At 46.3% G+C, this 27,286-nt stretch overlaps 1 protein-coding gene across 1 annotated transcript in view; it reads left to right on the top strand.

Annotated features, from left to right (window-relative positions):
• The window catches only part of SETD7 (SET domain containing 7, histone lysine methyltransferase), a 102,186-nt gene that overhangs the window by 14,989 nt on the left and 59,911 nt on the right, over positions 1–27,286 (top strand). Inside the window, exons 2-3 of the mRNA XM_082245884.1 lie at positions 14,397–14,526; positions 21,131–21,332. Coding sequence (XP_082102010.1) covers positions 14,397–14,526; positions 21,131–21,332 — 332 coding nt within the window. The remainder of the gene's footprint in view (positions 1–14,396; positions 14,527–21,130; positions 21,333–27,286) is intronic.

Here is a 27,286-nt window from a genome sequence, read left to right as displayed (position 1 = left end):
TTCTAATTACTCACTGATCACAGGGGGGGTCTGTGCTGGTAATCAGATGATTGATTACCAGTGCAGCCCTGGGGGGAGGGGATGCCACTAGAGCCACCAGGGATGCCCACCCATGACCACCAGGGATGCCCACCATGGCCACCAGGGATGGCAAACAGGGCTCAGAGAGCAGGCCAGTGGTGCCCCCCTATCAGTGCTGCCCACCAATGCCATCTATCAGTGCCGCCCACCAGTGCCCATTATTGCCCACCAGTGCCCCCCATCAGTGCCCATCAGTGCCCTCGATCAGTGCTGCCTATCAGTGCCCATCAGCGCTGCCTATCAGTGCCCACCAATTCTGCATATCAGTGCTATCTATCAGTGCCCATCAGTGCCCATCAGCGCTGCCTATCAGTGCCCACCAATGCTGCATATCAGTGCTATCTATCAGTGCCACATATCAGTGCCCATCAGTGCTGCATATCAGTGCTACCTATCAGTGCCCATCAGTGTTGCATATCTGCCACCCCATCAGTGCCACCCCATCAGTGTCTCCTCATCAGTGCCTGTCTGTGCGGCATCATCAGTGCAGGAAAAAACGTATCTATTTACAAAATTTTATAACCTAAACAAAAAAACTTTTTTTTTTTTTTTTTTGTCAAACTTTTCGGTCTTCTTTTTTTTTATTTGTGCACCAAAAAAGAAAAACCTGGCGGTGATCAAATACCACCAAAAGAAAGCTCTATTTGTGGGAAAAAAATGACCTAAATTTGGTTTAGGTACAGTGTTGCATGACCGCGCAATTGTCATTCAAAATGCAACAGCGCTAAAAGCTGAAAATTGGTCTGGGAAGGAAGGGGGTTTAAGTGCCCAGTATTGAGGTAGTTAAAGTGTATTCTCTCGTTCACTGACAGACACAGCTCCATTATGCTACTCTCTTCAGGAGTAGGACTAGGTGGAAACCTTTTTTGGTTATGCCCCTGAAGGCAGTCCCAAAGGGTATACCATCACTTCCTGCTATAGGACTTTAGTTTTTTCTGCCTAGTCAGGAGTATGAACCTGGTGCTCTGCTGGGATCTGCGGTCTGGGCATTTTTTTTTTTTTTTTCTTTTTAAATGGAATTTTTTTACTTTTTTCTTTCTTTTTTTGTTCCTGCGTGAACTAAATCAACAGGCAGACTGGGCGACACAACCGATATCCTAGTATTCCCAGTCTGGCCTGCGAACTCAACCCAACTGTTAGCTCTGCGTTAGGTTGGCCGCAATATAGCCGCACTTGACGGGGGCTGGCCGGCGAGTGAAACACCTCATGAGGTTACATAGCCCTGGTCACAACAGCAGTCACGATCAGTCGCAGCGCACCTCAGGCCGCAGTACTCCCATTCCAAGATGGTGCAGTGGACTGCTGGGAGAAGCGCCTGGTGACGTGGTGTGGTAAGTAGTGTCCCTCCTCCTTTCTTACGGAATTGCTGGGGTGGTCGCGGGCCCTCCCTGGAGATGGTAGTCCCCTTTCTGTGTCCTTCCTCCCCCTCATGGTTTTTTCCCTCTATGTAGGTTGCCCTCACCTGCCCCCTTTAGCCCTTTTTGGGGGGCTCAGGTGCATTTGGGTAGGGGGGCTTGTCTGGTGTTGGGCCGGAGAGTGGTGGATAGGTGTGGCTGTTGGCCCCCCTTTTTGAGGGGTGTCCATACCTGTGTGCTGCAGGGGGTCCCTGAGGGGTCCCCTCCTGGTGCATGACCCCTTCCCTGGGGTCCAGTTGGGTCCCGTGCAGTGGTGCCACCATTTTGTCATGGATTCTGCATTCCCGGCTTTGGCGGCCATGTTTGTGCAGTCCAGCGGCCATGCTTTGGGTTTCCCATAGAGAATAACGGTGGCCATTTTCTTGTAGTCGGAGTTCGGTGATGTGCTGCGGGGGCCTCTAGTGTCAGCGCTTCCTCTTCCTTTTCCATCACAGTGTGGTAGGCTATATGGCGGTCTCCAGCTTGGGGGTGTAAGTCTCTGGGGGTATATGATCCTTCCTCTGCCATACAGCGCCTCAGGTACGCTGATTCTTGTGGTGCTCTTTTCTCTTTAATACACGGCAAGGCTCAGATTAACCCCTTGTTGGCAATGGAGCCTCTGGAGCGTGTATCACCACCTGACCCACTCCTGGAAGCTGGGAGACCCTCTGGGTCTCAGTCTGTCCTGGCGGCCATGACGGCAGCCCTGCAGTCACTGGTATCAAAGTAGATATGGCCCTGCAAAGGAGGCCTAGCAGGAAGCGCCCCCCACCTTCACCTGTATCCTCTGCCTTCTCGGAGTCTGAAGTGGATTTGGCCGCTGCGGACGAGAGTCAGCCCTCTGTGTCTGTGTCCACGCATGCTGAGTGCTCTATTGAGGATGAGTCCTCCTCCTCCGCGCATAAAAAAAAAAAGCGCTGGTGAAGGCCCTTATTGTGTCAATGCTGGAAACTTTAAAGTTGGAGGACTCAGCTGATGCGGAGTTAGCGACACTGGTACAGTTTGGCATCCGCAAATCTTCCAAGGTGACTAGGTTTTCCCCTTTCCTGCCTATTTTGACAAGATTGTCACTAGTCAGAGGGGGGGGTCCCCGAAAGGCATTGTTGGAATACCTAAGCGCTTCGCTAGGAGATATCCCTTTGAGGTGTCTCTCCTAAAGAAACTAACGGTTCCACCGTCGGTGGACTCTCAGGTTTCCAGGCTAAAAAGGGCACACTTTTGCCGGTGGAGGATTCTCCATCCTTTAAGGATCCCATGGACAAGAGAGCTGAGGCTCTGGTCCATAACCTTTTCACAGAGGTTGGTTCAATTTTGAGACCAGTGTTTTGCTATCACCTTGGTATCTCAGACCGTAACAGAATGGGCAAGATTTTACGCCAGGATCTGGAAGGGAGTCAACACCCTCCTGAGCTGGTGGATCAGTTGATCCCGGGGGTTACAGTACACTTGTGATACTTCTTTGGATGCACCCCCCTTCGGCTGGCAGGGTATCTGTGACGGCGGTGATTCTTCGCTGCATGATTTGGTTGAAGTACTGGTCGGCAGACCAGGCTTCTAAAAAAGGTGCTGACTGATCTACCTTTTGTAGGTGACCGTTTTATTCAGTGCCTCTATGGAAGAGATCATTAGGGGCTTAGGAAAGGTAAGAGTACATTACTTCCGCTGGTTGGTAGGGGCAAGGAATCTCATTATAAATGAGGTCCTTTCTTCTCGACTCGCAAGCGGCTCTTTGGTCTGCCTAGATCGCAGGAAAAGGGTTCACGATTCACCCGTAGCTTTGCGGGAGACTCCAAAAGACCCTGCAATGGTAAGTCCAAAGCGGGCACTTCTGGTTCTGCAGACAAGCCTTCCCCAGCCTGAAGGGGTGCCCTCACCCGCATCTGGGGTGGGGGGACGTCTTCACCTTTTTCCTGATGCTGGGACCTTGCTCGTTCAGGACAGATGGGTCCACGATTTGGATCGGGTTTCAGTCCTTGCCTCCGGCAAGGTTCTTTCCTTCCTACCGACGCCTGTCACACGAGCGGCTACAGGGCCTCTATGGGGTAGTGCAGGACCTGTTGGCACAAGGAGTTATTGTGCCGGTTCCACAGCCGGAACACTTTCGATTTTTTTTTTTTTTTTTCAGTTTTTATTCAAATCTGTTTACAGTTCCCAGGAAGAAGGCAAGGTTTCTCCGATCTTGGTTTTCAAGGCTCTGAACACCTTTGTGCGGGTTTAGAAATTTCGGATTTTAGAAATTTCGGATGGAGTCCATCCGCATGGTAGTAGCTTTCCTTCATCAAGGAGATCTTCTTGCCTCTATCGATTTTCAAGGACGCTTACCTTCATATTCCAATATATGTTGGGCATCAGCGCTTTCTTCGTTTTGCCGTGGGCAAGGTGTGTTCACAAAGGTTTTGTCCCCAGTTCTGGCCTTGCTATGACAGAAGGGGATCACGGTACTGGGTTACCTGGACGATCTGCTTCTGTGTGCAGAGTCTTCTCTAGAAGCCGACTTGGGCATTACTGTGCGAACTCTACAGGAGTTCAGATGGACACAAAATTTTCAGAAATCTGCACTGACTCCGTCCACCAAGCTGGACTTCTTGGATCAGATGCTGGACTCAGCATCAGCCCGGATGTTCCTTCCTAAGGCAAAACTTCTGAAGCTACAGGATGCGGTTCGACTCTTGTTGTCCAAAAATTGGTCGTCACTCAGGACTTGCATGCAAGTGCTGGGTCTGATGGTTTCCCCCTTTTGAGGCGGTTCCGTTTGCACAGTTCCATACCAGACCTCTGCAAAGGGACATTCTAACCAAATGGAACAAGGATCCCCTGTCTTTGGACAATTTGATTCTGTGGAGTCGGGGTTCGGGGGAGTCTCTTATGGTGGCTCCTCTCCCTGGTCCTTCGTCTGGGAAAATCCTTTCTTCCCCTGTATTGGACTGTAATCTTGGGAGTGTACTCAGCCCAAAGTGTCTGGACTCGAGAGGAGTCCAGGCTGCCGATTTAATATCTTGAAAATTCGGGCAATCAGACTTTGTCTGTCTCAATGGACGGATCGTCTGCGGGGACGCCCTGTGCGGATACAATCGGGCAATGCTACGGCTGGGGCATATGTCAATCAAGGGGGCACAAAGTGTGCCCTGGCAGCCAAGGAAGTGGCTGGTATATTGAGGTGGGCAGAACTATATTTTCCGGCACTCTGCTGTATACATTGAGGGGGTAGAGAATTGGCAAGTGGGCTATGTCAGTCGGCAGACGTTGGATTCGGGAGAATAGTCTCTTTACCCGGAGGTGTTCAACTGTGGGGGGGACCCCCAATGTGGACCTACTAGTCTCCCGTCTCAACAGGAAGGTGCAGAGGTTCATGGCAAGGTCTCGGGATCCTCTGGCCAACGCCACAGGCGCCCTGGGTGGCCCCTTGGGGTCAGTATAGTCTGATTTAGGCTTTTCCTCCAATACAACTTTGTCGAGACTGCTACGCAGAATCGGGTTAGAAGGGATTCCAGTCATTCTGGTGGCACCAGACTGGCCTCGCTGGTCCTGGTACGCAAGGCTGGTAGCAGACGTCCCTTGGAAACTTCCTCTCAGAGAAGATCTTCTGTCTCAGGGTCCAATCTTTCATCCTGCTTTAGTCGCTAGGTTTAACGGCCTGGCTATTGAAAGCCAGGTGCTGAAGGACAGAGGGCTGTTGGAGTCGGTGATTCCTACGCTGTTAAAAGCTAGAGGAAATCTACCTCCAGGAAGGTTTATCATAGAGTTTGGAAGGCGTAAATTACTTGGTGTGAGTCTGGGGGGGGGGGGCATTTCTTCCCGTTCCCTTTTTCTGTGTCCCGCAGGTTGGAGTTTCTACAACTAAATGTTTATTAACGTTTGGCTCTGTGCACCATCAAGGGCTAGATTTCCACTTTGGCCATATTTTTCCAAAGGCTGTTGGCAGCAAAGTCCTTGGCTCAAACTTTTGTGAAGGGAGTTAGCCATCTGGCTCCGCTGGTAAGATCCCCGGTGGCCCCTGGGGACCTCAATTTGGTACTGTCGGTGCTTTAAAAGCCTGCCTTTGAAAATGTTTGTATACTTCCTCTGCTCACTCTGTCGCAGAAGGTGGCCTTCTTAGTCGCTATTACTTTCGCACGTAGGGTGTCAGAGTTCGCTGCATTGTCCTGTTGGTCGCCTTACCTGGTGATTCTTAGGGACAAAATGGTGTGGCGACCCTGTCAGGCGTTCCTTCCTAAGGTGGTCTTGTGGTTTCATTTGAATGAAGATATTGTGTTACCGTCCTTATGTCCTAAGCCAAAACATCCTAAGGAAATTGCTTTACATTCCTTGGATGTGGTCCGGGCGATTCGGGTGTACCTTGCGGTGACTGAACTGATTCAGAAATCCGATTCTTTGTTTATTCTTACGGATGGACCTTGTGAAGAGGCAGGCCGCATCTGCTGCGACCATTTCTAAGTGGATCAGGCAGACGGTGGTGGAAGCCTATACCATTAGGGTCAGGTTAATTTCCCTGTTAAGGCGCATTCTACGAGGGCGCTTAGTGCCTCCTTGGCCTTCCGTCATCAGGCGTCAGTGGTTCAGGTGTGCAAGGCAGCTACTTGGTCATCTGTACACACGTTCACAAAGTTTTATAAGGCGGATGTACTTGCATCTTCGGATGCAGTGTTTGGCCGCAAAGTTTTGCAGGCTGCGGTTGCAGAGGCTCCCGCCTCTTGAGGGTGTAATTTTTTTTTTTTTTTTCCGGTGGTTAGCTCCAGTTGTTCCTGGTTGAGCTCCTGTTTCACTTGGTTTTATATGTTTAGCCTTTTTGGGAATTCTCTTGCTGGGTTTTTCCCACCCCTCATAGTGATACTGCTTTGGGACATCCCAATGGTCTAGAACAGTGTTTCTCAACCTTTTTTTCAGTCGAGGCACACCCCCAAATTATGGACTGTCTTGAGGCACCCTTTAAAATTATGGACAGTTTTGAGGCATCGCATTCTAAAATGTGGAATCTATTATTATAGTTTTACATAATGCAGCAACACAGACACACACACACACACGTAGGAGGTCCAACGTTAGAGGTATAAGTTCGTACTGACTAGTATTCCAATGTTTCTCTTTTTCTTCAGTTTTTCTCCATCTCTCAGCTAATGTGAGCCCAAAATTTTTGGAAAGAAGCAGAGAAGGGTCAAACAAGTATGCTACATAGGCGACTGACATCCTCCCTATCAATTGATTATGTCATTAGCAGGGCGGCAGCTAGAGGGTCGTAACGGTGAACAATGAAAATCTTTGACCTTGTGTAACTAAAAGACAGGCATTATCCACCCACTGCCTTGTATACAATTTTTGGGGCATTTTGCTGAGGCACCCCTGAAGAAACCTCAAGGCACACTAGTGTGCCTGGGCACCCTGGTTGAAAAAGGCTGGTCTAGAATACATGGAGCTGTGTCTTTCAGTGAACGAAAGAGAAAACTGAATTTTTGTCTTACCGTAAAATCCTTTTCTCTGAGGTTCACTGACGGACACAACACCCGCCCCTCTGTTGGGTTGAGATATGTTTTTCTGACACTGCTTGTCATGAAGTCCTACAGCAGGAAGTGATGGTATACCCTCTGGGGCGTAACCAAAAAGGTTTTGCCTAGTCCTACTCCTAGAGAGAGCAGCATAAAGCCGAATGGTCGGTGTCCGTCAGTGAACCTCAGAGAAAAGGATCCAGTTTTCTCCATAAAAACTGTGTTTGAAATACTTCTGCGCATATACAGTGTGGCATAAGATTGCAACTATCGCCATTTTATTCTCTACGGTTTCTGCTAAAAACACATACACACACTATATATATATATATATATATATATATATATATATATATATATATATATATGTATATATGTATATATATATATATATATATATATATATATATATATATATGTATATGTGTGTGTGTGTGTGTGTGTGTGTGTGTGTGTGTGTGTGTGTTTGGGGGTTCTAAGTAATTTTCTAGCAAAAAATACTCATTTAGCAACAAGTGTCAGAAATAGGCTTAGTCCTTAAGAGGTTAAACTGCCCTCACAGACGGAAGTTCATTCCTTTGATGTAAAAAAAAGGAAATGATACGTTGTGAAACATTGTGTTTCTAGTTATCTCGCAGCCTTAGGCCCCTTCTACAATTGTGTGACTTGTCCTGTGATTTGGGACTGCAAAGTCGCATGACAAGTAGTACTCCAGGATTTCCAATGAGTACTGTTCATATCTGTACAACTTCAAAGTAGTCCCTGCACTACTTTGGGCTGATTGTAATGCATTTTGAGGTCCATAGACATAGGCATTGCTTCAAGTCCAGTCAAAACCACGGCAAAAAAATTGCGTGACTTTTGGGTCGCATAAGTGTCAATTCACACTGGTACGACTTGTCAGGCACCGTCGCTCCCACTGTGTAGTTCAGGAGCTGTTCTAATAGGAGTGACACAAGTCGCTCCGACTTAGAAAAAGGGTCCTGTACTACTTCGGGGCGACCTGGAGGCGACTTGCATTGACTTCCATTATGTGAAGTCCGTGCAAGTCGCGCCGAAGTCGCGCTGCACGCGACTTCACAGGTCGCCCCCTAAGTTGGAGCGACCTAATGTGAACGGGGACTAAGGGCTCTTTCACACGGTCCGCCTCCGTAGGCAGATCCGTGCTGCTCAGCAGGGATCGATCCGCGATCCCCGCTGAGCCGGCGGATGACAGCTCCGTCTCCGCTTGCAGTGTGGAGAGGGAGGTGTCTCAGCCCCCGCTGCTCTCTATGGGGTATCGGATGAGAGCGGACCGCCTGTCCACTCTCATCCGATCCCATCCGATCCGATCCCCAGGACAGATGGAAAATGGGGTTTCCATCTGTCTGGATTTCACGGACAGGATCGGATACGGATGGCAGCGGGTGTCAGCGGAGGTGTCTCCGCTGACATCCGCTGCCCCATAGAGCTGCACGGAGGATCCGATCAGAGCCGCCTAAAAAACTGACGGGCGGATCTGATCGGATCGCCCGTGTGAAAGAGCCCTAAGTGCCCGTTCACATACGAGCGACTCGGAGGTCGCGGTGCGAGCAGCGCGCCACGACCTCGGAGCGGCCGCCACGGACTTCATAACATTGAAGTCTATGGCGGTCGACTCCTGGTCGCCCCAAAGAAGCTCCGGACCCTTTTTCTAAGTCGGAGCGACTTGTGTCGCTCCTATTAGAACGGGTCCGCAGCTTCCCTATGGGAGGCGACCTGTGAGGCGACCAGGTCGCCTCACAGGTCGCCTCAGTGTGAACCGGGACTTAGGCTACATTCACACCTGAGCGTAGCGTTTTCGCGCGTTTTTTACCGCGATTTTTATCGCGATTTTACCGCGGTTTTTACCGCGATTTACAGGCGTTTTTACAGGCGTTTTTTGTGCAGGCGTTTTTTAGATTGAATAGAAACCAATGGAAAACGCCTGTAATCTGCCCAAAAAGAAGCTCATGTACTTTTTTGAGCGTTGGGCGTTTTGCTTACAGCGTCAAAATGCTCAGATGTGAACAGGGGCCATTGAAATGAATAGGATTTGTCTTGTTGGGCATTTTGAGAGCTGATCCTAGAGCAGAAAAACGCCCCAAAACACCTACATGTGAACGGAGCCTAAGCCCCGGTTCACACTTGTGCGTGTGTGGGGTTCGCATGTAATGTCGGAGTGCACTGCTCCGACATTACATGCGATCGGCTGTGCGATGCGAGTTTAGCCATACACTTTGTATGGCTAAATTCGCACCGCAGCTGCACCAAACACGCACAGGGACCCTTTTTGGAAGCCGCATCAGGATCGGATCGCACAGCGGTTCACACTTGTGCGATCCGATCCTGTGCGAACTGCACGATCGCACTGCGATATGCAATCAAACTGGGGGTGTCGTTAAGATTACATTGACACCCCCAGCGTATCGCATATGGCAGTGTGAACTGCCGGGGGTGCGTGTGCGATGCGGGAACAGGCTGCGGATTCGCAGCCTTCCCGCATCGCATAAGTGTGAACCGGACCTTAGTGTGAAAGGGGCCTTAACAATGTTGGTAAACATTTTGCTGGATGCTTTTTTTTTTTTTTTTTTGACAGCTGTGAGTGAGCAGAGAACAGCTCTGTAAGAAACGAGGACATGCCGTTTTTAGGATCGTGAGGGGGGTAAATCGAGATCATGATTGATTGATTTATTTATTTTTTAAATGATTAATCGTGCATCTCTACCAGGAGCCCCTAACCATCTTCTCTTGTATTAACTGTGCTGTCTTCCTTCATATTGTAAAGTTCTCTGTGAACTCTTGGTGCTATATAAATCCTGTATAATAATAATTATTATATAATTAAAGCAACAGCACGGTAAAGGAGGTGATTGTTAGTACCCGTGAGTTACCTCACACCCTGTTAGTGTTCAACACCAACAGTAATCTTCTTTGTTGGTAGACAGCAGAGATCTACTACAGTGCTGCGACAGCAGACAGACAGATTAGGAAGATGATGGTTTAAGGGATTTATTCTGGGAAATACAGCTGGAAGCTCAGGCTGGGCTGACAGTATATTTATCGTGCTACCCCAATTCAAATACTATCTAGTACTGTGTGATCATGTTTATGAAGCTGGTCACACACATGCAGTGTTGATTTATATATCCTAACTCTGGGAAGTGCCATAAAGTACCACTTGGGGGACATTTATCAAGCACTTTTGCCACACAAGATGCAAAACAGGTTGGTGGACTTACGGTGGATTTGTGACCCTTGCACCTGAAATCCTGAGCAGCCAACTGCATCAGAATTACAAATGTCTGAAACGGATGTATCCCAGGAGAATACAGATTTTATCTCCGATCAGACCCCTAACACTGCACATATGCATCCTTCTACTTCCGAGGTTTCCGTGTGCAGTTACCAAATTGTCAGACAGCTCCCAGTCTCTGGTGGTGATCAGGAATTGGTAGGTCAGACTCCTGATCATCTGACCACTGTGACAGCCAAACACAGTTGTCACATGATTGAGCAGTCCTTCCCACCCCTCCCACGCGTAAAGACACTCTTAAACGGACATAGAGGCTGGGCGGGAAGGGATTACCACTTGACCTCAGAAAGATCTACCCCCCCCCCCCCTTCATGACCAGGCCATTTTTTTTTTTTTTTGCAATATGGCACTGCGTTATTTTACAATTGCGTGGTCATGCAGCACTGTACCCAAATATAATTTTTTGTCTTTTTTTTTTTTTACCCCACAAATAAAGCTTTCTTTTTGATTACCACTGCGTTTTTTCTTGCGCTATAAACAAAGACTGACTGACTGTTTTGATAAAAAATACATTTTTTTACTTTCTCCTATAAAACATATCCAATGCTTAAAATATGCACTGTCACTGTACTAATGACACTGACTTAAAAGGAGTTAAACATCTAGGGCGTTTAGGGGGTTAAATGTGTGCCTAACCAGTGTTTTTGTTTGTGTACTGTGTGAGGTGCTTTTACTAAGGGAAGTGATTGATTTTGGGAAAGAAAATCCATCACTTCCCCCTGTCAGAACAGAGCTCTACCTTGTTTAAATAGGCAAAGCTCTTTTTTGTGTGTTTTCCCCACGATTGGCGGGTGCCGGCCATCATCCATTCGATCTGCTTTTGCTGTGACAAATCACAGCAGAAGTGGTGTGCGCACCCCCTACCCAGAAGTGCAGAATCACGTATATAGATGTGATTATGCACAGCACGGCCGTCCTGTAGCAGTAAATCTGCTATGGGGCTGTCGGCAAATAATTAGAGTGGTCGAGTTAGGGTTTCATTTTGTGCTACTATAGAGCAGCAAGTGAAGTTAAGTATAGGCTGTAACCTTGTAATCTGTCACACAATCTCACTGCTCCCATTTAGTCTTGTCTTCTTGTGCAACTGATAAATGTTCCCCAGAGTTTGGTCAGGTTTTAGTCAGGTCCTACTCGGATTCATATTTCATATCATTGTAAGCACCCCTGTCAAAGGTATAAAGTTTTTCCCAACACTGGAACTGCTACAGTTGCAGGACAGCTTGTTTTGTTAAAGAGACTTACTGGCAAAATCACCAGATGAAAATTCAAAGCCTAAAAAAGAAAACAAATGCAGCCATCACATCTAATGCCCCATACACACGTGCAGATTATCTGCAGACTTTTGTCTGCAGACTTACCTTTTCTATGTAGTGCAAGGGCCTGCCGGATTGCATACAAATTGAAAGTGTTTAGGTTTGACCTCATATTATATGGTTTTGGTAAGTCTGCAGACAAAAGTCTTCAGATAATCTGCACGTGTGTATGGGGCATAAGAATCAGTAAGCTGCAATATACTTTGCTTTTGGGTTTAATACTGCATTTTTGGGGGGGGGGGACTAAATCTATTTTTAGCTGGCAAATGATGTCTGACCTTTTGGGGTTTTTTTCTATTTTTTTTTAAGTGGATATGGGTAAAATACAAAATTGATGCATTCTGTCATTAGTCTTTAAGGGCATAGTTCACCTTTACCAAAAAATTGCCTATGCAGGTTAGGGACGCCTGTAGATGAAAACAAACTGTGCAGCTTTGACCCAAGTTAAATAATACTCCTGCTTAAGGTATAGTCCAATTGCATATCTCCTGAAGCCTGACTGAAAAACTATCATCCCACCCTGCCTAGATGCTAGGATGTTGCCAAGAGCCTTTTAGCTCCTACTGTTCACCTCTGCCATCACAAGAGGGAGCTCTTTCTCCTATTCCAAGCTCCTCACGTGTGATTTCTCTCCCCTGGGGCAGTAGCTCTGTGCTCAATGTTTGTGAGCTCATTCCTGTGATAGTAGAGGTGAACAGTAAGATTCCATTCAGACTAGCAGGACTTGTCAGTTGTGGTCGCTCGCCATTGAGTAGTACAGGACCCAACCCAACAAAGCTTTTGGGTAGAACATGTAATCTGTACCCAAAGGTAAACTTATCCCTTTAACCCTTTCATTCCTAGAGCCAGTTTTGCATTTTTTTACACACATTTAAAAATCATTTTAGAGCTGAAGATTACATAAAAGCCCCAAAACATATTTTTTCTGAAAGTAGACACCCTATAGAATACAATAGTGGTAGTTCCAATTTTTTGTCAAACAATATTAAGCAACATTTGAGTAAATGTTTTCTGGGTTTTAGGTTTATTTTATTGTGTTAAAAAAAAAAAGAAGAAAATGTGCATTTTTAAATGTGTAAAAAAAAATTGACTGGCAGTGACTTTTTAAACTAATACTGCTTCAGAGCTACCTGCTTAATATTTTGGTTCCATCTTAGGAAAAATGTTTGTACTTTTTCCCCTTATATCGCTGATATTTATTTATCTATTACTGATCTGGTTTATTGTATGCTGCACATGGGAGAAGGCACAGTTTTGTTGGCAGCACACTGGCTACACTAACATCCATATTTGTCAAGCATACAGGAGCCAGAACTTGTGCTGTGTGCACTGCTGTCTCATATTTCTGCCAATAGATCAAGCTGGTGAATATTAGGACAAGTGCTTATTATAGAACAGAGCATGGCTACTGTCAAGGGGAGAGGCTTATACATGTCTTTCTATGAGGCGTAGACATTTAATAGCAATTAATTCAATACACATGTAACATGCATAGACGTTCAGCTTAAGTGCTTCAAACCATTTGGACCATCTTCCCTTTGGAGGTATAGGCACAGCTTCCTTTACACATAAAGCAGATGTCAATAAAGCAGATGTCAAATAGCAGTGGACTTAAGCCTACCATACACCATTAAAAAAATTGGTAAAAATAAAATAGAAAAATAGATTTTTTTGGTCGGCTATAGATTTTATATTTTGCAAGCAAAGCTTTCTACTCTTCCTTTGCAGATTATTCTGTAACTCCTTACAGCCTGCTGAAAAAAAAACATGTTTATACCCAATAGCTCAAGCTGAAATTACATACAGTTAAATGACCCACATTGTAACTCTTCCTTAATTGGGGGGCTAATTACTACTCTGTTGGCTACTCAGATAACCTCTAGGGCAAGTTTTATAAAACAGTGAATGACCGGCAACAAATATTTACCAGTGGTTGATGATTTTCTGCAATTTAACCACTTGTCGACTTCGCTATAGCTGAAAGACGGTGACAGCACGTTCTTCCTGAAACCCCCCCCCCCCCCTCCCCGCATGCATTGGACTTACAACAGCATTTGCAACTAACAAATGCTGGTTATCGCCATTTCCTTTTCCAGTGTTGTCAGTGTGTGAGGAAAGGAAGGCCGATAACCAGCTTTCCTCTGCCGGGACATTAACACTGATACTTGGGACACTCATTAGTGCCCTGATGATCTGCGCAGCCCCATCATTGCAGCATACATGTTCATCAGTGCCTCCTTATCAGTGCAGCCTCATCAGCGCACATCAGTGAAGAAAAATTACTTATTTGCAAAATTTTATAACTGAAACCAGGTTTTTTTTTTTTTTGCAAAAAAAAAAAACCCCAGTGGTGATTAAATACCATCAAATGGAAGCTCTATCCGTCTCAAAATAATTTCATATGGGTGCAGTGTTGCATGACCGCACAATTGTCAATCAAAGTGCAACAGCACTGAAGGCTTAAAATTTGCTTGGGCAGGAAGGGGGTGAAAATGGCAGGTAGATCAGTGGGTAAAATACACCAAGAAGATTCACCTGCGGTAAATGTATGGTAAATGTCACACTCACTGATTTATAGGTATGCTGTGTTAGGAATCCTTTGTTCTTTTGTATGAAATACTTGGATTGTAAAAAGTAGGAAAAAAGGATAAAGTAGAAAAAAAAACTATAAAAATATTTTATAAAAATTTATTCAAATCCATTTTGGTTTTAGTGTACAAAATGTAATACTTTATTTTTCCTTGAATTCTTCTTTTAATGATAAATTGAAAGAACTCCCTGAAACTTGTTGTCTAACTTGTGCATTTCTATGTAGGACAATTGGATGATGATGGTCTGCCTCATGGCTTCTGCACTGTCAGTTACAGCTCCACAGATCGCTTTGAGGGGCACTTTGTACATGGCGAAAAAAATGGACGAGGCAAGTTCTTCTTCTTTGATGGAAGGTTAGTGCTCTGCTTCTATGTATTTTGAATGACGGGTGAGCTGTGACTGCCCCACACAATACTTTAATCTAATAGACCAGTGATGGCAAACCTTGGCACCCCAGATGTTTTGGAACTACATTTCCTATGACGCTCAACTACACTGCAGAGTGCATGAGCATCATGGGAAATGTAGTTCCAAAACATTTGGGATGCCAAGGTTTGCCATCACTGTAATAGACCAATAACCCTAGAAAATGCCTGGAATTGATCCAGGAATAGTTTTTGGTTATCTGAGAGGTAATACTAAGAAATAACAAGACCTATATATCGTAAAGTGATACTAAAGGCTTTTTTTTTTCCTAAAATAAAAAAAATGCCAGGTACCTAGCATTTTCTCAAGATGTCAGCAGGAGGAGCCTCAATATGCTCACAGTACAGGCTATATATAAAGAGGTTATACTACATCAATACTGCTGTATTGTGTAAAAAAAAAAAAAAAAAAAACACCCACTGGAGGGGGTATTTCTGGAACGTGTTTACTATTTGTAAGCATGCTAGATGCATAATGCCTGCCATCGTCTTTGGGCAGCACAGTTCACTCAAAGGCACAATTCCTAAAGCCAATCAGGGTGGTTCTCTGACTTGTGACCGTGTAGTGGTCACGTAGTCCCATAGCTCACAGATGTAAACCCTGCAAGTGTTTACATTTAGGAGCCATCTCCTTCCTTTTACAACAGAGGAAGGAGGAATTTGGGAATAAAGGGTATTTCATTCATTTGATTGTGGGATTTTTAAATATTAACCTTTTTAAACCCTCTCTCCCCCATCCTCGATACATGTATTATCTGTATTGAACCCCTCATCTCCATCCTCCCACTGTATATGACCTGTACGCTAACCCAATCATCTCCTTTGCCCTATGTATGTCTTAATCCAAACTGTGTGCCGAATGTGGCCATTTATTTGCCTTTATCTGGCCGTGGGACAGTATTCCTTCCACTGATACGAGGGAATATTCCTTCCACTGTGACACTATGATGGGGAAATAACTCTCCCACTGACACCAGTAATGGGGCACATTTCCTGCCACGGGCACTATTCCTCCCACTGAAACCAGTTTTGTAGTGTTTTTTTTTTTTTTTTTTACTCCCAAAGATTACCAAGCCTGTTTACACCCACCAATGACAGGGAATTTTCTACTCCACTGGCCACAATTTGCCCCCCCCCCCCCCCCCAAGGTTGAAGGGCAGTAAATTGGCCCTTTGTTTTTGAAGTTTGGAGACCCCTGACTTATACAATGATGCCATGTATGCAAAGCTCCATTTTTTTTTTTTACCCACCCCAGTTACCAGCATGTTTCTTCATTTCCAACAAAAAAATAAAATTTACATTTAACCACTTCTGGACCAGAAGATTTTACCCCCTTAATGACCAGGCCATTTTTTGTGATATGGCACTGCGTTATTTTAACTGACAATTGCGTGGACGTGCGACGCTGTGCCCTAATAAAACGGATGTCCTTTTTTTTCCCACAAATAGAGCTTTCTTTTGGTGGTATTTGATCACCTCTGCGGTTTTTATGTTTTGCGCTATAAATCAAAAAAAGAGCGACCATTCTGAAAAAACAATATTTTTTTTACTTTTCTGCTATAAAACATTCCCAATAAAAAATAAATAAAAAATTGTAAAAAAATTTTTTCATCATTTTAGGCCAATATGTATTCTGCTACATATTTTTGGTAAAAAAAAATCCCAATAAGTGTATATTGATTGGTTTGCACAAAAGTTATCGCATTTACAAACTAGGGGAAAGCTTTGTCATTTTATTAGTAATGGCGGCGATCAGCGATTTTTAGTAGGATTGCGGCGGACAGATCGGCGACAACACATAACTGACATTATTGACACTTTTGGGGGGACCAGTGACATTACAATAGTAATCAGTGCTAAAAATATGCACTGTACTGTACTAATGACACTGGCAGGGAAGGGGTTAACACCAGGGGCTATCAAAGGGTTAAATGTGTCCCTAGGAGGTGCTTTATAACTGTGTGAGGGATAGACTTGCTGAATGAACACAGAGACCTGTGTTCCTAAATAGGAGGAACACAGGATCCCTGTGTTCTTCACTGACAGAACAGCGGTCTGCCGTGTGTACATATTTTTGGCTCCACGGGGAGCGATCACAGGTGCCTGGTGGACATCGCGTCCGCCGGACCCGCTGATTGGCTCCCCCTGCAGCCAATATGTGCGTGTGTGCGCCCCCATTAGCTGTCCCGCAAAACTACGTACGTACAGGACAGAACTGACCTACGGGACAGAACTGACCTGCCGCAGTATAAGTGTGGCTGCTGGTCGGCAAGTGGTTAAATAAAATAGGGTGTCTACTTTCCAAAAAGGGGTCATTTTGGGGGTGTCTGTAACACACACACTTAGTGACTTGTACCTTTTATGCAATGGCCTGATGAAAGCAAAGCATTGACTAGTAGACCCAAGCAGAACTAATGGGAAAAACAGGATGGACTTGTATGTATTGCTTGTGGGAACATTTGCCAGTGACTTTTTCTGATCGACATGCTGTTTGGCCTACTGCCTGGGCAGCTGAAACTGCTGAATGGCAGACTTTGTGTGACTGAAAGGCTGCAGACATGCACATCATGATGACAAAATGTACCGTATTACACTCTAATATAAACTTGCGCTTTGAAAGATTATATAAATGCATTGTAATTTGTGTCATGAATAAAAGCAATATATCACACAGAACTGGTAGGTAGTTTGTGAGTCAGCGCTCACTGACAGCTATAAGGTGGACCGTAAGGGATTAATAACAGGAGGGGAACAAAAAGATAAAAATATATACTCCAAACTAATTGGGTAAGAATTAGTCCATATACAGTCCATAGTGGTAAGGAACTTCAAGGAGAAGTCCGCAGGGTGGATGAAGCCACATGTGGATGTGAATAGCGCACACAGTCATGGGCAGCGCCTCAGTAGGAAATGGGAATTCCCTCAGACCTTGGTCAGTGTGATAATAAAAACAAGTAACACTTTATTCAGATACACTTTTATAAATTATCTTGCAAGCTGCACACAGGGTGCATGTGGATCACCAATCAAGTAGCCGGCCGTCTTGAGGGATGAGAAGACAGCTGTAGGGATAAGCTCGGACCTGCCGTATGGAGGTGTATAACTGACAGCGTCTCCAGCTCTCACAGAGCTAAAAAGAGACCAAATCAGAACGGGGGCGAGCCCCAACGCATTTCTGAGACGCCACCTCCTTCAGGCAAACAGAATAGAAAAAAAATGGCCAATCAGCAAGAAGACTGGGCATGGCTAGTCATCCGATGAGTAATAAAGGCCGGCTTTTATAGCTGCGATCCAATCTCCAACGTATAGAACTGTCCTAGCACTGCACAAGTGTACCTATAGCACAGCGGGCATCGAGCTAAAGAGTATATAAAATAGAATAAAGAAAATGGGCATGATTACCTGAATTCTTTTTAAAACTCTTCTGGCGATGCTGGACAAACCGGCACATTTTACTGGTTAATAGTAGGTAATGTTCTGACTCAAGTAGTACAGTGAGGAATCCTACTTGGGGCTACCATATTTTTTCACACTTCTAGCTTTGCGATAGATGACCGTTGGGTCTCTCAGACAAAACCGGAGCTAACTTAGGGTCCTGTAAAAAAAAAATACCCCAGTGGCGTCTAATGCTGTGTTCCATCTTTTTGTGTTGGTTATGATACTGGGTAATAAACTTGACCTCTGACCTAGTAACAGAAGTTGTCAGCTTGTCCTGATTGGTGATGGGGGCTTGGCACTCTAAAAAGGCTTTTTGAACTATGTCAGAATCATATCCCATAATGCCTTGTAGTCATTCTCCAATGTGCAGTTCTTTCTCCGTCTACAAAATTGGCCCTTTGGGATATTCTGCTTCCATTTTAGGGTTTTGGCAGCTTGTGAAATGGAGAGACGAATTTCCAGCCGAGGGCTTGAAATCTGCCTTAGACACAATCCAGCCCTCCGCATGGGTTAATTAGAGGTCAGAAAACACAAGACATTGAGGCTCATGTACTTGAAGTGAACAAGATGCCCATGTCATTGTTAGAGTACTGGACAAAAGGGGAAATGGAAGAGGGAGGACCATCCCATATGACAATCACGTCATCGATATATTTTCCGTAGAAGACAACCCGAGATGCAAAGGGGTTACTTCTCCAGATGCATTACTCCTCCCACCAGCCCATAGTGAGATTGGCATAACAAGGTGCAAAGGAAGCACCCATGCAGAGCCAAAAGTATGAAAATTGTTCCAGTGTCCAAATATTTATGAACCTAACTTTGTGTGTATATAATAATATATACAGTATCTCACAAAAGGAGTACACCCCTCACATTAGTAGTGAGTGTACAGCTTGTATAACAGTGTAAATTTGCTGTCCCCTCAAATAACTCAACACACAGCCATTAATGTCTAAACCGCTGGCAACAATAGGGAGTACACCCCTAAGTGAAAATGTCCAAATTGGGCCCAATTAGGCATTTTTCGCCTCAATGGTGTCATGTGATTCGTTAGTCTTACAAGGTCTTAGGTGTGAATGGGGAGCAGGTGTGTTAAATTTGGTGTTATTGCTCTCACTCTCTCATGCTGGTCACTGGAAGGTCAATATAGCATCTCATTGCAAAGAACTCTCTGAGGATCTGAAAAAAAGAATTGCTGCTCTACATAAAGATGGCCTAGGCTATAAGATTATTGCCAAGACCCTGAAACTGAGCTGTAGCACAATGGCCAAGACCATATAGCGGTTTAATAGGACAGGTTTAACTCAGAACAGGCCTCGTCATGGTGGACCAAAGAAGTTGAGTGCACGTGCTCTGCGTCATATCCAGATGTTGTCTTTGGGAAAGAGACGTACGAGTGCTGCCAGCATTGTTACAGAGGTTGAAGGGGTGGGGGTCTGCCTGTCAGTGCTCAAACCATACGCCACACACTGCATCAAATTGTTCTGCATGGCTGTCGTCCCAGAAAGAAGCCTCTTCTAAGGATAATGCACAAGAAAGCCTGTTTGCTGAAGACAAGCAGACTAAGGCCATGGATCACTGGAAGCATGCCCTGTGGTCTGATGAGACCAAGATAAACTTATTTGGTTCAGATGGTGTTAAGTGTGTGTGGCTGCAACCAGGTAAGCAGTACAAAGACAAGTGTGTCTTGCCTACAGTCAAGCATGGTGGAGGGAGTGTCATGATCTGGGGCTGCATGAGTGCTGCCAGCACTGGGGAGCTACAGTTCATTGAGGGAACCATGAATGCCAACATGTACTGTGACATACTGAAGCAGAGCATGATCCCCCCCTCCCTTCGAAGACTGGGCTGCAGGGCAGTATTTCAACAGACAGACCCCAAACACGCCTGCAAAACGACCACTGACTTGCTAAAGAAGCTGAGGGTAAAGGTGATGGACTGGCCAAGAATGTCTACAGACCTAAACCCTATTGAATATCTGTGGGGCATACTCCAATGCAAATTGGAGGAGCGCAAGGTCTCTAACATCCACCAGCTCCGTATGTCGTTATGGAGGATTGGAAGAGGACTCCGGTGACAACCTATGAAGCTCTGGTGAGCTCCATGCCCAAGAGGGTTAAGGCAGTACTGGATAATAATGGTAGCCACACAAAATATGTACACTTTGGGCCCAGTTTGGACATTTTCACTTAGGGGTATACTCCCTTTTGTTGCCAGCGGTTTGGGCATTAATGGCTATGTTGTTTTGAGGGGACAGCAAATTCCCAGCTATGAATCATTGGCCGGGACTTGCTGACAGACTCCTACTGTGTAGATATCTGATATCTGCGCATGCACGTGGCCTCAACCCATAAACAGGCAGCGACGTACTAGTATGTCGCTTTGCCTGTACGGGCCGCCCATCCACAGTACATTGTGGAGGGTCCGGAAGTAGTTAAAGTACAAAAACTCCTGCCCTTTTGCGGTTTTCATGCAGGTTAGCTGCGCTTTCCGATTAGACTTCTGTAAGATTTTGGAAACTGCATCAAAACATTGCAACTGTATCTATTTGGTAAGGCTAGTATTTGGCACCTTGAACGGAGATACAGTAGGTGCACATCATCTGTGGTTTTGAGACGGAACCGATCATGAAACAAATACCTTTTTTAAATTGGGCCCACACACAGCAATCTGCTTCAAATTTACCAACCACTGTGTGAAAGTCTTTCTCACTAATTATAAATTGAATTGTTTTTTTAGGTAGGCCCTTGTATTCGTTTATAAAAAAAAAAAAGCACTCAGCCCGACTCTTCAATTCCGGCAGCAGATGGGAAGATGCCCATACTGCTGCCGAAACACTGCGCCACTTACTGTATGTAGCTAATCCCACAACCGTATATTACAGCACACAGCGGCCGCATCATTCTGTAATGGAAATAGTTTGTTTGGGCCAGCTTGGTTCAAACAAACTATTTAAAGTGATAAGAAAACTGGAATTCTACCTTAAACGGGTAAATTTAAAGTAATTTTAATAGGTGTGTGTATGTATTTTGACTTGAATATAATCCACTGTGTTTTGGTTTCAGTTGAGTAATTGTAATGTAATCTTTTTCAGTACTTTGGAAGGTTTTTATGTTGACGATGCCTTGCAAGGACAAGGGGTGTATACATATGAGGATGGAGGTGTCCTACATGGCACATATGTGGATGGGGAGCTGAATGGACCAGCACAGGAGTTTGATACGGATGGAAAGTTGATATTCAAAGGTCAATATAAAGACAACATTCGACATGGCATCTGCTGGATTTACTACCCAGTAAGAATATATAAGTATAACTTTTTAACCTTTACTTCTTAGAAATTACAAGCACGCAGCAGATGTGTTCAGGAAGGCCTTGTATAGAGCTGTATTCCATATAGATCAATTAAATTTTAGTATCCCGTCACTTTACCATTAGAGGGTGAACATGATAAATATTTTCTTTTTTTTGGGGGGGGGGGGGGGGTTGCACAGCTACATTGGTCCAAACTACATATGTCAAGCCTGACTGATCCCTGTATAAGCGGCAAATCACTGTTGTAATTGCCACTACCACAGTGATGGCACCAGCCTACTCATATTGGACAAGGTGGCAGGGCAGTCAGAGAATGCCTTGTATTCATTACAAAAAAAAATACCAAGCTTTCTCTAAATTGTGGCTCTGCAGAGCGAGTCACACCCACTTGCTTGGCACTGGACCCGGAAGACTGCCGAAATCCGCTTATGCATACTTGCATTGGTTCAAACTGGACCATTGTAACTATGCAGAAAAATATCATACCTAAACTTAGCACGCATCCAAAATTTAAATTAACGATATGACACTCTGAAATAGTTCTCTTCAAAAGCTTACAGTATTTTGTTTAAGGTATTACCTGTTAAATAAAACAGGGATACCAATTTGATAGTTGGTTTTTAAGTTTTCATTTCGGATACTCACAGATCCAGTTTGATTGAGGTACCATGTTTCAAGTAAAATCTACAAAAAAAAATGAATATGTATCTAAAGCCAAAACTTTTTCTCTTTCGTTCACTGACGGACACAGCTCCATGTCTTCTAGCCCATTGGGCTTTAAGCTGCTCTCTCTTCAGGAGTAGGACTAGGCGGAAATCTTTTTTGTTACGGCCCTGAGGCAGTCCCAGAGGGTATACCATCACTTCTTGCTATAGGACTTCGGTTTTTTCTGCCTAGTCAGGAGTAAGGACCTGGCTCTCTGCTGGGTTCTGCGGTCCTGGCATTTTTTCCTTTTTTTTTCAATTTCATTTTTTACTTTTTCTTTATTTTTGTTCCTGTGGGAACTACAATCAACAGCCAGACTGGGCAACACACTGGATATCCTAGATCCTTATGGTCTTCCCAGTCTGGTCTGCGAGCGCGACCCAACTATTAGCTCTGCGCGAGCTTGGCCGAGACATAGCCCAACTGGATGGGGGCTGGCCGGCGAGTGAAACACCTAGCGAGGTCGCATAGCCCTGGTCATGACAGCAGTCACGATCAGAGTCGCAGCGTACCTCAGGCCGCAGCACCCCTATTCCAAGATGGTGCTGTGGACTGCTGGGAGTAGCACCCGCCTGGTGTCGCGGTGTGGTGTGTAGTGTCACCCCTCCTTTCTTACGGATTTGCTGGGGTGGGCGTAGGCCCTCCCTGGGGATGGTGCCCCTCCTATGTCCTCCCTCATGTTTTTTCCCCCATCTCCACAGTGGAGTTTCCTCTGCTTAAGTTGCACTCACCTGCCCCCTGTCTCCCCCCCTTAGCCCCGCCTAGGGGGCACGGGTGCATTTGGGTAAGGGGGTTTGTCTAGTGTTGGGGCCGGAGAGTGATGGGTGGGTGCGGCTGTCGCCACCCTTTTTTGGGGGTGCCCGTACCTGGGGGCTGCTGGGGGGGGTCCCCTCCTGGTGCATGACCTTTTCCCTGGGGTCCCGAGTCCTGTGCAGCTCCGCGTGGCGCTACCATTTTGCCGTGGATTCTGCAATCCCAGCTTCGACAGCCATGTCTGTGTAGTCCAGCGGCCATGCTTTGGGTTTCCTACAGAGAATAACGGCGGCCATTTTCCTGTAGAGTCTGTGTGTAGTGATTTGCTGCGGGGGCCTCTAGTGTCAGTATAGGCACTTCCTCTTTCTTTTCCATCGCAGTGTGGCAGGCTGTTTGGCGCTCTCCAGCTCAGGGGTGGTGAGTCTCTGGGGTTATACGATCCTTCCTCTGCTATATACAGCGCCGCGGGTGTGGTAATTCTTGTGGTGCTCCATCGGTGGGGGAGTCCCCCATTTTTTTGCAAGAAAAATAAAAATGTTTCCCTTTTTGTGCGCAGCTTCGCTTAACTCATTCTTAGCAATGGAGCCTCTGGAGCATGTATCATCACCTGACCCACTCCTGGAAGCTGCGGACCCTCTGGGTCTCATTCTGCCCTGGCGGCCGTGACCGCAGCCCTGCAGTCACTTGTATCCAAAGTAGATATGGCTCAGCAAAGGAGGCCTAGCAAGAAGCGCCCACTGGGTCTGTGTCCACAAACGCTAAAGGCTCTAGTAGTGAGAATGAGTCCTCCAAAACCGCGCATGAAAAAGTGCTGGTGGAGGCCCTGATTGTGTCAGTGTGGGAAACTTTTAAAGTTGGAGGACTCAGCAAATGCTGAGTCGGCGACGCCGGTGCAGTTTGGCATCCACAAATCTTCTAAGGAGACTAGGTGTTCCCCTTTCCTGCCTATTTTGACGGGATTGTCACTAGTCAGTAGGGTTTCCCGAAACGCATGGTTGGAACACCTAAGCACTTCGCTAGGAGATATCCCTTTGAGGAGTCTATTCCTGGAGAAACTAACGGTTCCACCGTCGGTGGACTCTCAGGTTTCCAGGCTAAACAAAGCGATGCTTTTGCTGCTGGAGGATTCTGCATTCTTTAAGGATCCCTTGGACAAGAGAGTTGAGGCTCTGGTCCGGTACCTTTTTCACCATGGCTGGATCAATTTTGAGACCCATGTTTGCTATCACCTTGGTATCTCAGACTTTAACGGAATGGGCAAAGATTTTACGCCAGGATCTGGAAGGGAGTCAACACCCTCCTGAGCTGGCGGATCAGTTGATCCAGGGGTTACAGTTAATTTGTGATGCATCTTTGGATGCGGCCCCCTTGACCGGCAGGGTATCTGTGACGGCCGTAATTCTTCACCGCATGATATGGTTGAAGTACTGGTTGGTCGACCAGGCTTCTGAAAAGGTGCTGACTGATCTAGCCTTTTGTAGGTGACCATTTGTTTGAGGCCTCTATGGAAGAGGTTATTAAGGGTCTTACGGGAGGTAAGAGTAAATTGCTTCCGCAGGTTGCTAGGGGCAAGGAACCTTGTCGTGAACGTGGCCATTTCATCTGTCTGGATTGCAGGAAAAGGGTTCGAGATCCACCCATAACTTTGCGGGAGGTTCCAAGAGACCCTGGACTGGTAAGTCCAAAGCGGCACTTCTGGTTCCGCAGACAAGCCTTCATCAGCCTGAAGGGGCACCCTTACCTTCATCTGGGGTGGGGGATGTCTTTGCCTTTTTCCGGATCCGTGGACCTTGCTCATTCAGGACAAGATGGGTCCACGAGTTGGTTCGGTTACAAGATCGGGTTTTCGGTCCTTGCCTCCGGCAAGGTTCTTTACTTCCAACTTACGCCTGTCTCACGAGCGGCTAGAGGGCCTCTACGGGGCAGTGCAGGACCTGTTGGCACAAGGAGTTATTGTGTCGGTTCCAGAGTCAGAACGTCTTCCAGGTTTTTATTCAGATCTGTTAACAGTTCCCAGAAAGGAAGGCAAGGTTCGTCCAATCTTGGATCTCAAGGCTCTAAACCACTTTTGTGCTGGTTCAGAAATTTCAGATGGAGTCCAGTCGCACGGTTAGTGGCCTTCCTACATCAAGGGGATCTTTTTGTCTTCGATCGATCTCGAGGACGCTTACCTTCATATTCCAATATATGTCGGGCATCAGTGTTTTCTTAGTTTTGCCGTGGGCAAGGAGCACTATCAATTTGTGGCATTACCTTTTGGTCTCGCCTCAGCTCTTTAGGTATTCACAAAGGTTTTTTTTGGCCCCAGTTCTGGCCTCGCTACGACAGAAGGGGATTGCGATGCTGGGTTACCTGGATGATCTGCTACTGCGTGCAGAGTCTTTCTCGGTTCTAGAAGCCGACTTGGACATTACTGTGCAAATGCTACAGAAGTTTGGATGGACACTAAATTTTCAGAAATCGGCTCTGACTCCATCCACCAAGCTGGACTACTTGGGTCTGACGCTGGACTCAGCCCGGGTGTTTCTTCCTCAGGCAAAACTTCCGAAGCTACAGGTTGCTTTTCAGCTCCTGTTGTCCAACCATCGGTCGGCGCTCAGGACTTGCATGCAAGTGCTGGGTCTGATGGTTTCCACTTTGCACGGTTCCGTTTGCACAGTTCCATACCAGACCTCTGCAAAGAAACATTCTGCCCAAATGGAACAAGGATCCGCTGTCTTTGGACACTTTGAACCTGTTGAGTCGGGGTTCGAGGGAGTCTCTGCTATGGTGGCTCCGCTCCCCGGCTCCTCATCTGGGAAAATCCTTTCTTCCCCTGTATTGGACTGTGATCACCACGGATGCCAGTCTGTCCGAATGGTGAGGTGTCTTGGGAGTGTGTTTGGACTCGAGAGGAGACCAGGCTGCCGATCAACATTCTGGAAATTCGGGCGATCAGAGTTTCTGTCTCAATGGACGGATCATCTTCAGGGTTGCCCTGTGCGGATACAATCAGACAATGCTATGGCTGTGGCATATGTCAATCATCAAGGGGGCACAAAGAGTGCCCTGGGGGCCCAGTAAGTGGCCGGTATCTTGAGGTGGGCAGAACTGTTACGGTCCTCTCTGCTGTGCACATTCAGGGGGTAGAGGACTATCTCAGTCAGCAGACGTTGGATCCGGGAGAAGGGTCTCTTCACCCAGAGGGGTTTTCATCAACTGTGCCTTCAGTGGGGGACCCCCATTGTGGACCTGCTGGCCTCCTGTCTCATCAGGAAGATGCAGAGGTTCGTGTCTCGGGATCCTCTGACCGATGCCGTAGACATCCCTGGTGGCCCTTGGGGTCAGTATCGTCTGATTTACGCCTTTCCTCCAATACAACTTCTGTCGAGACTGCTATGCAGAATCGAGGTAGAAGGGATTCCAGCCATTCTGGTGGCACCAGGCTGGCCTCGGCAGTCTTGGTATGCAGGACTGGTAGCAGACGTCCCTTGGAAACTTCCTCTTAGGGAAGATCTTCTGTCTCAGGGTCCCATCCTCCATCCTATTTACAGTGGCTGGGTTTACCGGCCTGGCTATTGAAAGCCAGGTGCTGAAGGACAGAGGGCTGTCGGTGATTCCTATGCTGTTAAAAGCTAGGAAATCTACCTTCAGGATGGTTTATCATAGAGTTTGGAAGGCATACATTACTTGCTGTGAGTCTCGGGGGGGGGGGGGGTTTCTCCCCATTCCTTTTCTGTCTCGCATGTTGGAGTTTCTACAATTAGGTGTTGATCAACGTTTGGCTCTGGGCACCATTCGCTTTGGCCATGTTTTTCCAAAGGCCTTTGGAAATTTTCGAGAACTTCCTCTGCTCACTCTGTCGCAGAAGGTGGCCTTAGTCGCTATTACTTCCATACATCGGGTGTTGGAGTTGGCTGCGTTTTCCTGTTGGTCACCTTACCTGGTGATTCAAAGTGACAAAGTGGTGTTGCGACCCTGTCAGGTGTTCCTTCCTAAGGTTGTCTGGGGGTTTCATCTGAGTCAATGAAGATATTGTGTTACCATCCCTATGTCCTAAGCCGAAACATCCTAAGGAAATTGCTTTTACATTCCTTGGATGTGGTCAGGGCGATTAGGGTGTACCTCGCGGTGACTGAACTAATTAGAAAATCGGATTCTTTGTTTGTTCTTATTGATGGACCTCGTAAGGGGCAAGCCGCATCTGCTGTGACCATTTCCAAGTGGATCAGGCAGACAGTGGTGCAGGCCTATTCCATTAAGGGTCAGGTTCCTCCTTTCCCCGTGAGGGTGCTTGGTGCCTCCTGGGCCTTCCATCATCAGCCGTCAGTGGTTCAGGTGTGCAAGGCGGCTACAGGGTCGTCTGTCCACACATAAAACTTTGTGAATAAGGTGGATGTACTTGCATTTTCGGATGCAGCGTTTGGCCGCAAACTTTTGCAGGCTGCAGTTGCAGAGGCTTCTGCTTCTTGAGGGTGTAATTTTTTTTTCCTGGTGG

Source organism: Pelophylax lessonae, assembly GCF_965119305.1.
Source record: "Pelophylax lessonae genome assembly, chromosome: 1".
NCBI lineage: Eukaryota > Metazoa > Chordata > Amphibia > Anura > Ranidae > Pelophylax > Pelophylax lessonae.
Note: the sequence above shows the minus strand (reverse complement) of the source record. Positions and strands in the feature narration are given on the sequence as shown.